Genomic DNA, 12189 nt, shown 5'->3' on the forward strand with positions numbered 1-12189 from the left:
TTCCATACTCCATTAGACAGATGGTGATATGGTTTCTATTAATGTTGTAATGTAGTGTTGTGTGTGCCTATGCATGTGTGCGTGTTCAAAAGGACTACGGCTGAGGAAGTTAGCTAGCCAGCAGAGTAGAGCTAAAATAGCACCACCTAGTGGATTTGTGAATTACTGTAGCTATAATTGATGAGGGGCTTAAGGAATTTGCCTAATAAATGTTGAGAAAATACAAAGTTAAAATGATAATTGAAAACGACATGCACTTGTTCACTTTTTTTAAAAATTGGCTTTCAAATGAAAACAAAATACTGCAGATGTTGAAAATCTGAAAGAAACACAATGCTAGGGAAACTACGGTCTCGCAGTATCTGTGGAGCGAGAAAGTTCTGGACTCCATGTTAACTGTTTATCAGTCCACAGATGATACCAAAACTGCTGAATTTCTCCAGTATTCTCTGTTTGTTTAAAATCACTTTTTAAAAAAGATAATTGAGACTGCAATGAAAACATTGTAACTAAAGCACTAAAAAATATTGTGCTTCAAATTTTCGACTGTAATTTTGACCCTTCGATCAGGAATTGCTGTGATGTCTATATTATTTTGCTTTAAGTCAGAATAATTGCCTATTTTTTGTTTGTTAGTTTGTTTATGGAATTAACAAAGGGCCTCACTGATCCTTGAAATCCCTTTTGAGTTGCTTGACATTTCTTGCTGTCAGCAGACCCCTCCTCAGTTTCCCTGTCTTCATGCCCTCCTGCCACCATTCTGATATATCTGTGGGTGACGGTAAATTTTTCAGTCATGGTTTCCCCTTCATGAAGCCATGCTGACTATGCTTGTATTTTTAAATTCTCTGGTATCCTTTATAACTGACTCGAACATTTCCCAACAACAGACATCAAGCTAATTGGCCAATAGTTACCTGTTATTTTTCTCCTTTTTCAAAAAAAAGTGTTTCATTGGCAGTTTTCCAATCCTATGCAACTTCTTTCAGGAATCCTTAGATCATGAAAAATATTTCCAGTGTATCTACTATCCCTGTAGCTACTTCCTACAGTGTCCTAGGATGTATCCTAAGAGGTCCAGGGCTAATAGACCTTTGAACCCAATTAGTTTCCTCAGCACATTTTCTCCAGTGCTAGTTTTGCATCTCCTTTTCCCCTTTTGAATATTTAGTAGTTTTGGGATGCTATTAGTATCTTCTACTGTGTAGTATTTATTCAACTCTTTTGCAATTCCTGGTTCCACATTATTACTTCCCCAGCCTCATTTTCTAGGGATCTTATGTTCACTTTGGGGTCTCCCTTCACTTCTATATATTTAGAGAATCTCTTGCTGCCCATCTTGATATTACTTACAAGTTTGCTTCAAAGTTTAATTTCTGTCTCTTTATTATTTTTTGATTGTCTTTTGTTGTTTTTTAAAAAATGTTCCCAATTCTTTGGCTTTCCACTAATATTTGGCACTTTGTACGTTTTTTTTCAATCTGACGCTAACCTTAACTTCCAAGGTTGCATATTTGTTTCCTAGAACCCTTCTTTGTCACTGGAATATGTCTTTGCTGTGAGCCACAAACTATTTTCTTTAAAAGTTTGTCATTGTTCCTCAACAGTCTTTATTGCTAAACTCCTTCCCCAGTTCACTCCAGCCAGCTTTGCCTTTATGCGTATGTAGTTACCCTTATTTAAGTTCAGCGCTATTGATTCCAACTCATGTTTCTCCCTCTCAAACTGAATGCTAAATTATATCACTATCTGGTCACTGTTTCCAAGGGTATCATTTACTCTGACATCATTTATTAAACCTGCCTCATTGCATATTATCAGGTTCAAAATAGCCTGATCCCTGGTTGAATCCACAACACATTTGTTCTAGGAAACTGTTCAAATACAATCTGAATTTTTTTTCTTGGCTTCTTCTGTCAATCTGACTGTCCAGATCTACACAAAGAATAAAGTCACCCATGGTTAATATATAGCCTTTGTTACATACCTGGATTATTTCTTAATTTATTCTCTGTTCCACTGTATGGCTACTGTTAAAGGGACTATAAACTACTCCAAGCAGTGACATCTGTCCCTTTTAAACTTGCCTCCACCTATATGGATTCTATATTTTTCAATTCAAGATAATTTCTCGATATCGTACTTATCCCATCCTGTAGCAAAAATGCAACCCCACCATTCTTTCCTTTCTGCCTCACCTTTTGAAAGGTCACATACCCCTGAATATTTTAGTTACCAGTTTTTATCTTTGTAATCATGTCTCTGTAATGTCTATATGATTATACCCATTAACCTGTATTTGTGTGGTTAATTCATTTATTTTGTTCCAAATAATTGCACTCGAATAAAGAGCAATTAATTTTACATTTTTTACTATTATTTCTCTTTTTAGACGTCACATACTGTTGTTTTTCTGTGTTTGTCCCTTCCTCTTACACTCTGGCTATCATTATCCAAATAATGCTCTGTAATTCTATGTATAAAAAAAAAAGAACTGCAGATGCTGGAGATCTGAAACAAACAAAAGCAGAAATTACTGGAGAAATTCAGCAAGTCTGGTTGCATCTGCGGAGAGAAAACAATTAACATTTTGTGTCCAGTGACCCTTCTTCAGAACTGAAACCAACTGGGGGGAGGGGTGGGAAGTGAGCAGATGGGTAGAGATGGAGCCCAGAGAGAAGGAGATGGGGAAAATAAATGTTAGGCAGACAAAATGATTGTTGATAGTAAGCCAGGGAAGAAGAGAAGCTAGACAGGTGATAATGGGGGCTAGGAGTAAATGAAAATGTGTTGACTGTGTTGAATGTCAAGACGGGACCTGGGTGTGGCGATGGATAATAGAAATATAAGGAGGTGTTGATGTTCTAAAATTATTAAGCTCAATGTTGCATCCTGAAGGCTGTAATGCCCCCAAGCAGACTGAGGTGTTATGCTTCCAGCTTGTGTTGAACCTCACTGGAGCACTACAGCTGGCCTGATTTGGAAATGCTGACATGGGAACATGGTGGTGTGTTGAAGTGACAACAACTGGAAACTCAGGGTAATTTTTACAGGCAGAACATAGGTGTTCCACAGCGTGGTCACCCAGTCTGCATTTTGTCTTCCAAATGTAGAGGAATCCTATAATTCTGCCATAGCCTCTTCATGTGTAAGCCTACATTTTCCCCTCTCACAAGCTCACTCTCCCTGTAGTTAATTTAAAGTCCTGTTTGCGGGCTGAATCATTTGTTCCGACACAGCAGGGCCAGCATAGTTCATTGAAGCCCATCCAACCTGTATCTTGTGCAAATGCCCCACAAACTGAAAGTCATTCCACCCATGCCAATCATTATGCCACACATTGCCTTTATTTACATGCACCGAGGATGGCAAAGGCGCAAAATAGACTCTGAGTGTCGGGGGATGGAATTTCAATGACCACCACCAAAAGTGGCTTGGCAACTGCACTTCTGATCGAGCTGGTCAGGTCCTAAAGAACATAGCTGCTAGACTGAGTTTGCGGCAGATGGTGAGGGAACCAACAAGAGGGAAAAACTTAGTGGACCTCATGCTTAGCAATCTGTCGGCTGCGGATGCATCTGTCCACGACTGTATTGGTAGGAAGGATCACAGCACAGTACTTCTGGATATAAAATCCTGCCTTCACACCATTAAGAATACTCTGCATCATGTTCTGTGGCACTATCACTGTGCTAAATAGGATAGACTTCAAACAGATCTAGCAACTCAAGACTTGGCATCCATGAGGCGTTGTGGGCCATCAGCAGCAGAACTGTACTCCAACACAATCTGCAACCTCGTGACCCACATGTTCCCCCACTCCTCTTAAGCCAGAGAATCAATTCTGGTTCAATGGACAGTGCTGGAGGGCATGCTAGGAGCAGTATCAAGTGTATGCAAAAATGAGGTGTTTTGGTGAAGCTACCAAACAGCATAAACGGCAAGTGCTAGACAAAGCTAAGTGATCCGGCAACCGAAGGGTCCAATCTAAACTCTGCAGTCCTGCCACGTTCAGTCATGAATTATGATGGACAGTTTTAAAAAAAAAAAAAAAAAATCTCACTGGAGAACACTCCACAAATATCCCTGTTTTCAATTATGGGAGAACCCAACACCAATATAAAAGATAAGGCTGAAGCATTTGCAGCAATCTTCAGCCAGAAGTGCCAAGTGGATGCTCCATCTCAGCCTCCTCCAGTTATCCCCAGCATTACAGATACCAATCTTCAGTCAATTTGATTCACTCCACATGATATCAAGAAACATTTGGAGGCACTGGATGCTGGAAATGCTATGAGTCCTGACAACAGTCCAGTAAGAGTACTGAAGACATATGCTCCAGAACTTGGCACTCCCCTAGCAAAGTTGTTCCAGTACAGTTACAATACTGGTATCTGCCCAACAACGTGGAAAACTGCCCAGGTTATGTTCAGTACACAAAAAATAGGACCAATCCAACCCAGTCAATTTCCGCCCCATCAGTTTACTCTCAATCGTCAGTAAAGGTACAGAATATTTCATCAATAGCGCTATCAAGCAACACCTGCTCAGCAATAACGTGCTCAGCAATGCCCAGTTTGGGTTCCACTAGGGCCGTTCTGCTCCTGACCTCTTTACAGCCTTGGTTCAAACATGGACAAAAATGCTGAATTCCAGAGGTGAGGTGAGAATGACAGCCCTTAACTTCAAGGCTGCATTTCACCGAGTGTGGCATTAAGGACCCCGAGCAAAACTGGAATCAATGAGTGTACCCAGCACAAAGGCAGAAGGTTGTGGTTTTTGGAGGTCAGTTATGTCAGCTCCAGGACATCCCTGCAGGAGTTCCTCAGGATAGTGCCTTAGGCCCAACCATCTTCAGCTTCTTCATCAATGATCGTGTAAGTCACTATTAACTGTGTAAGTCCTGCCAGTAGTTTGTCTTGCCAAATTGTAACATCTTGTATTTATCTAAATTAAACTCCATCTGCCCATTCCTCTTCCCACTGGCCCAGTTGATCATAATCCTTTGGTACTCTGAGGTGACCTTTTTTACTGTCCACTATACCACCAACTTTGGTTTCATCCACAAACCTTACTAACCTTGCCACCCTTGCTAATCATGCCTCGTATATTCTCATCCAAATCATTTATATAAATGGCAAACAACAATGGGCCCAGCACCCATCCTTGCGGCACACCACGGGTCACAGGCCTTCGGGCTGAACAACCCTGTGCCACTACCCTCTGTCTCCCACCACCAAGCCAATTTTTTTTAATCCACGTGTCTAGCCTTCCCTGGATCCCATGTGATCTAACCTAACCAAACCGTGCCCCTATGGAACCTCATCGAAGGCCTTCCTAAAGTCCATGTAGACAACGTCTTCTGCTCTGCCTTCACCTACTTTCCTTTTCACGTCTTCAAAAAAAATCAAGTTAGCGAGACAGTTTCCTGCGCACAAAGCCATGCTGATTATCCCTAATCAGCCAAATATTTTGGCTATAACTCCAGAGGTCTGAAGTTTTGAGGTATGAAGCTGATGAAATCACATGTTCAGATATGGTGCATCAGAATGGTATGGAACATTGAACAATGTACTTGGTGTACGACTTTGCGAATTTCAAAATGAAGATTTGATTTCTTAATTCCTCTTTCTTCGTAGGAGTACTGCTTATTTTATCCTACAGTGCATTAGTAATATGACAGGCACTATTTATGCCTGAAAAAATAGAATAAAGCAAAATGAGAATAAGCTTATTTAGAACAGGGCATATTTGATGGAAGATGTTACAATTGTGATAATCAATGAACAGCTGATAATCTGTTGTACTGTAAATATATTTAAAGTAAAATTGGGTGTGGTTAGGTTTATGAAGTTGGCTGAAGATTCTTTGCTACTCAGGAAGTTGTGGGGAAGTTGCTGGAAGTCTTGTATGTTTGCTAAATATGTTTGGCAGCTGCAAAGATGTGACAACAATATTTAACCACAAATTACCATTTTCCCCAAAATTTAAACTGCAGTTTTTCAGATGTGTTACTCATATATTTCCTAGGTTAGATTGCATACAGCTGAACAAAAATTGCAGGAAATTTGCTTCTTTAAAACAAAACTTGATGAGATCAAAGTGATAAATGCAAACCTTCTTACAGAAGCCTTCCTGCAACCGGATAAAGTCACCAAGTTTACATATTCTGTGTAGTTTTTGTATTAAGATTTGTCAGTGAGGTGCTAAATGAGGATTTTGATAATAGCTTTTATGATCCAGCACAGTTCTATAATAATTATTATGGCTCATTGCACAGTAATGAAATGTCATTGAACAGTTTAGCTTCTCATGTAATTTGAGATTATTGATTATTAAACTGGATATTCAGGTAATTTGTGGCATACTTGAGTTTTATTCCAAACTTCTTACTTTGTTCTTGTGGGGTTGGTAGAAGGAAAGAACTAACCAGCTCCTTGAGAATCAAAGTCTCTATAACTGATTTTTTTTAAAAAAAGTCAGTTTGTAGAATCTGAAATCAGCGTTGTTTTGTTCTAGAACAATTGTACTGTGAAGATTGCATTATAATCCTTCAAAGGAAGTTAATTAAAGAGTACTTCTTACGCTTATTTACATTACTGTTCACCCATTAGTGTGTTCAGTGACACAGGAAACTGGTGCCTTGACAAGAATGCAGTCATAATTTCAGTATGACAGAAGTCCAAGTAGATCTTAGCATTTTACTTGTGCTTGGATGAAGAAAACTTTTGGGTGCATTTATCCATGGATTTTGTTATACTGTGTTGGTATGATTCACTTAGTGGTTCGATATTCGATTGTGTTATTCACAGACATCTAAAACTTATAGCATTTCTGTTGATGGTTTCAAGCTGAAAATGTTACAATGCTTTGTTTAATTGTTATATGTTCGATTATAGTAATGTTGATTGTTTAACCTTTTATATTCATGGAGTGAATGCTGATATTCACCTTACACTGCTGTAATGAACTACATTTCCTTTCAGGTGCAAACTACAATGAAATACATGAAGACAAAAGAGAGCATTTTAATGAAGTATTTGCTTCTATTGACACTTTGGCATTCACATTTGGCAATGTGTAAGTAACACAACTTTTGATGTGGGTTTGACTTTCCTTAAATAGCTTTTGTGTCTAATTATTGGTATTTTAGGCTAAAATATTATTAACTGCATTAATTTAGTTATATCGTTATGTCTGAAGCACTCACTGTATGTTTTGGAAAAGAATTAATTCATAGAAAAAGTATTATTGCATCAGTCTTCTCATCTAACTTGTGCTTGACAGTTGTATGTCCTGCCTTCTCTTATCTCCTACTTACATCTTTTTTCACTTCTCTCATTCTAATTCGTGCTAGGATGTAGTTCTACCAACATTAACAGCCCTTCAGTTCTTCCCAAAATATAGCATGAACTTCTGTCAATTTCAACAGGCTGTTCAACTATTGTAGCCAAGCCCCATCCTGTTCTCAACCAACATCTGCATGTGAGAGTACTTAACAGCTAGTTACTGGTTAGCAAACAGGCGTGCAAAGACGAACTAATTTTTTTTAGCCAATTGTAGTAGCCTAATTACTGAGGATAAGGTCTCAAATTAATTCAACACAACTACAATATATAGCTGGAGCTTTCTGGCCTATAAGAATTAAAGCTGTCTTTAATGCTTTTTTCTAGTACATTCTTACAGCAGCTACATTTATATATTTATTGTTTTAATTCGTGTTTTGTAAGAGGGTTTTGACTTGGGAATGGCAATTGACCATCAGGTGAAATTGTTGCTCCAGTGTTAAAGATTATATTTTTGCACACTTTTTTCCTAGGGTTACTAGTACTTTTAGGTACTATTTTTGAGCTACAGTGTGAGAACAATTAAAAATATTGAATTTCTTGTCTTTCATGTAAAGCACAATTTGCACTTTTGAATAATAAAGCCAATGAACTTCTAAGGGGAAAGGCTTTTTTCTTGGGAAGAACATCCTGTGTTTCATTTTGATTTAAATATGCATTTTGTTACTGCCCATTTAAAGTTGTTGATTTACAATATCCTGTTTATGTCTGAAAATTTTCAACATCTTCAAGAAACAAATCCTCTGCTAGCTTAAAGTGGTCAGAACATAAGCAATCTACTTTTAAAATTTCCAGTTACTGAAAAAAAAAAGCATTCTGTTTTGGTAAATATATCTGTTTCCAAAAGTAATCTCTGGTCTGCCATTGTTCCGCTTTCTGTATTGTGTTAATGTCATTTGTTTACTTAATATTGTGCTATTCTTAGTGTTTACAAAATTATCTACCAGTTATCCGTCTTCCCTTGATATCACATTGAATAAGATTCGCTTTGAATCTTGTTCACTGTTTTGTCACATTTTGTTTGTTGTGCAAATACCTCTGTTCTTTACTTTAACTCTTTCTGCAAGTACTTAGAGAATGAGGCTGGGGCAATAATAGTGGGGAATAAGGAAATGGATGAGGAATTGACTAAATGTCTTGCATCAGGCTTCAAGGCTAAAGACATTAATAGCGTTCTAAAAATACTAAATAATAAAGGAGCAAAATGAGAGAGGAAACAAATCAAATAACTACCACTAGAGAAAATATACTAGGGAAGCTAATGGGGCTAGAGTCTGATAGGCCCCCGGACCTGATGGAATGCATCCTAGAATACCAAAATAAGTAACTGCAGACATAATTTTCCAAGAATTCTTCGATAAATCTCAAAGGATTGGAAAAATACCAGTGTAATGCACTTTTTCAAAAAGGGAGGGTAACAATAGGTCAGTTGGTGTAACATCTATCATTGGAAAAATGTTACTGTCCATTGTGAAGAATGTAATAGCACCGTATTTAGAAATATGCAGTTAAATCAAGGAGAATCAACATGGCTTCATGAAGCAGCAATCATGCCAGACAAATTTGTTTGAATCCTTTGTGGAACTTAACATAAGAAATAAGTGCAGGAGTAGGCCATTCAGCACCTCAAGCTTGCCCCATCATTCTATAAGCTCATGCTGATCTGCCCCAGGTCTCAACTCTTTCTTTAAAATGTCCCAGCTCAGCATAGCTCTCAACTTGATGTTTCAAAAAATCTATTTATGCCCTCTAAATACTTTCAGTGATCTAATCTCCATAACTCATTCTTGGGGATAGAGAATTCCAGATATTCAGTATCGTTCAGGAGGAAAAAATTCGTTTGTCCCATTATTCTGTAACAATAACCCAAGTTCAAGATTCTCCCATTAGTGGGAAAAGCATATCAACCTGTCAAGACTCCTCAGAATCTTGTATGTTTTAATAAAATCATTCCTTATTCTCCTAAACTCATGAGGTAACAAGGAGGATAGATGAAGGGGTACCAGTAGATGTAATATATTTGAGATTTCCAAACAGTGTTTGAGGTGACGGTCTTTTGGTATTATCACTTTGACTATTAATCCAGAGATCCAAGTAATGTTCTGGTGACTTAGGTTCAAATCCCATCCTTGCAGATGGTAAAATTTAAATTCAATAATAATCTGGAAGTAACAGTCTAATGATAACCATGAAACCATTGTAACTTTGGGAAAAGCCTATCTCGTTCACTAATGTCCTTTAAGGGAAGAAAACTGCTGACTTTCCCTAGTCTGGCCTTCATATGACTCCAGAACCACATTAGCACTTAACTGCCCTCTGATCAATTAGTGATAGGTAATAAGTGCTGGCCTAGCCAGTGAAATCCACATTCCATAAATGAATTTTATTTTAAAAAAGATATTACACCTAAGGCTGCTTAATAAGTTAAGAGTCCGAAGTGTTGGAGCTAGTATATTAGCATGGATAGAGGATTGGTTAATTAATAGAAGATGGAGTTGAGATAAGGGGGACATTTTCAATTTGATTTGATTTATTTATTCATTCACAGGATGTAGGTGTCACTGGTGAGGGTAGCTTTTATTGTCTATCCCTAATTGCCCAGATGGCAGTTAAGAGTCCCCCGTATTGCTGTGGGTCTTGAGTTACATGTAGACCAGACCAGACCAGACCAGGTATGGACAGTAGATTTCCTTCTCTATTAATGAACGAAATGGGGTTTTCCAATAATCAGCAATGGCTTTGTGGCCAACATTAGACTCTTAACTCCAGATTTTTTTTATTGAATTCAAATTCCATTTCAAATTTGATGAGGGAAGTAGGTGTTTTATTGGTAATTTGCAGATGACACAAAACTAAGTAGGAAAGCCTCCAAAGTAAATGTAAGTTGGCAAAAACTTTGATGATAGAATATAATGTCTGAACGCGAGTTTCTGCACTTTCATAAAAAGAATAGAGGACCTGAATAATAAGTGGAGAAAGGCTACAGAAAGCTGCAGCACAGAGGGTTTTGACAGTACTTGTGCATGAATCACAAAAATCTATCATCCAAGTTTAGAGGGTAATAGGGAAGACAAATGGTCTGTTGATCTTTTGCAAAGGAAATGTAATGCCAAATGCATGATGAGTCTTGCAGAAACTGCACAAGGCACTAGTCATACCACACCTAGAATACTGTGAATAGTTTTGATCCGCTTTCTTAAAAAATGATATACTGACATTGGAAGCACTCCAGAGAAGGTTCACTTGATTGATTCTGGGTATGGAGGGATTTTCTTATGGGGAGAGGTTGAATAGCTTGGATTTGTATATATTGTCATTTAGAAGAAAATACATATAATATGCCCCTATAATATATGGTTTGACAGGATAGATGCATAGAGGTTTTCTGTTGTTGGAAAGTCTAAAACAGAGGGGTATAATTTCAGAGACCGAGATGAGGAATTTCTGCTCTGTGGTAGCGAATCTTTGGAACTTGTTACCGTAGAGACTGGGTTGTTGAGTAAATTCAAGGCTGAGATAGAAAGAATTTTTTAAGTGGTAAGAGTATCAAATTAGAGTTGAGGATTATAGGATCATGCACAATCTGATTGTCGGAGCGGACTCAATAACAAAAGGGCCTACATCAGCCCCTATGTCTTGTACATTGGAGAAAATAGGTTTATGATTGTACAGATTTTTACAATGTTTGCTCTTTGTTTATCAAAAATCTATGGTTATCCCAGTAGGCAGGAATGTGGTGTTGAGGCCACAGTCCGACAAGCCATGATCTTTTGAATGGCAGAGCAGGCTACATAGGTCGAATAGCCTACACCGAATCCTAATTCTGATGTTTCTGGTCAATGGTGATCCCAGAACTATTAAATATCAAAAGGAGACTGTTAGAATATTGTTGGACATGACCTTTTAACAGGCACTTATGCAGTGTGATTGTACTTGCTTTTTATTAGTCAAGTCAGAATGTTGTCCATGTATTTTATATGGATGGACTAGTTGAGTATCTGACGGGTCATAAAAGGTACAAAAGATTTGTGCAATTATCACAAAATTCTTATTTCTGACCTTACAATGGGGGTGAATGTCATCGTTGAACATGTGAGTTAGAAGGAGGAGTAAGCCACTTGGTCCTTTGAGCCTGTTCAGCTATTCAGTAAGATCATAAATCATCTGGTTACTCCACATTCCCATCAACCTCGGTAACCTTTTGCCTCTTGCTTATCAAGAATCTGTATGCCTCTGAAGCTGAGCTGGACGATACTTCTGAAGAACTCCTGCAGCATTGATTCCAACCAGTGGAGTGCTTCCCTCCTGATTTCAAATGACTTCAGTTTTGTTAGGGCTCCTAGGTGCCACATTTGGACAAACGCTGCCTTGATGACAAGGGCAGTTACTCTTGCCTCAACTTGTGTGTTTGAAAGTAACGTTAATGCTGAACAGTTTAGCTAGGAATACAGATGTAGTAAGGGTGCTGCATAAAAATATAAAGGACTATGGAAGTTTTGAGTCACATGCATTGGTGTACTGTTTACCAAGTTGCATACATAGAGTTTTTCAGAAGAAATGAAAAAATTAGCAAGTCAGTTTGAAGAAATATTAAGAGTGTAACTAAAGATGTAAATATTTTAATCAAACAATTTGTCTTGCAGCATTTCAGACTTCCTCATGGGAGATGTAGACTATGGTTCATCTTTGGGACTTCCATTGAATGGGCGAAGCCGTGTAAGTTCACAGAATAATTACGCTAGTAGTATTTTGACATGTTTATAGGATGATAGAAGCTTAAAATGTCAACGGTGGCCACTTGATCCTGCATGCCTTTATTTGAAAGAGCTACCAAATTAGCCTA

At 38.0% G+C, this 12189-nt stretch overlaps 1 protein-coding gene across 1 annotated transcript in view; it reads left to right on the top strand.

Annotated features, from left to right (window-relative positions):
- The window catches only part of LOC109933190 (rho GTPase-activating protein 29-like), a 102349-nt gene that overhangs the window by 38602 nt on the left and 51558 nt on the right, over positions 1 to 12189 (top strand). The window contains exons 4-5 of the mRNA XM_020532151.2: positions 6987 to 7080; positions 11990 to 12062. Coding sequence (XP_020387740.2) covers positions 6987 to 7080; positions 11990 to 12062 — 167 coding nt within the window. The remainder of the gene's footprint in view (positions 1 to 6986; positions 7081 to 11989; positions 12063 to 12189) is intronic.

Source organism: Rhincodon typus, chromosome 10 (assembly GCF_021869965.1).
Source record: "Rhincodon typus isolate 14 chromosome 10, sRhiTyp1.1, whole genome shotgun sequence".
Taxonomy (NCBI): Eukaryota; Metazoa; Chordata; class Chondrichthyes; order Orectolobiformes; family Rhincodontidae; genus Rhincodon; species Rhincodon typus.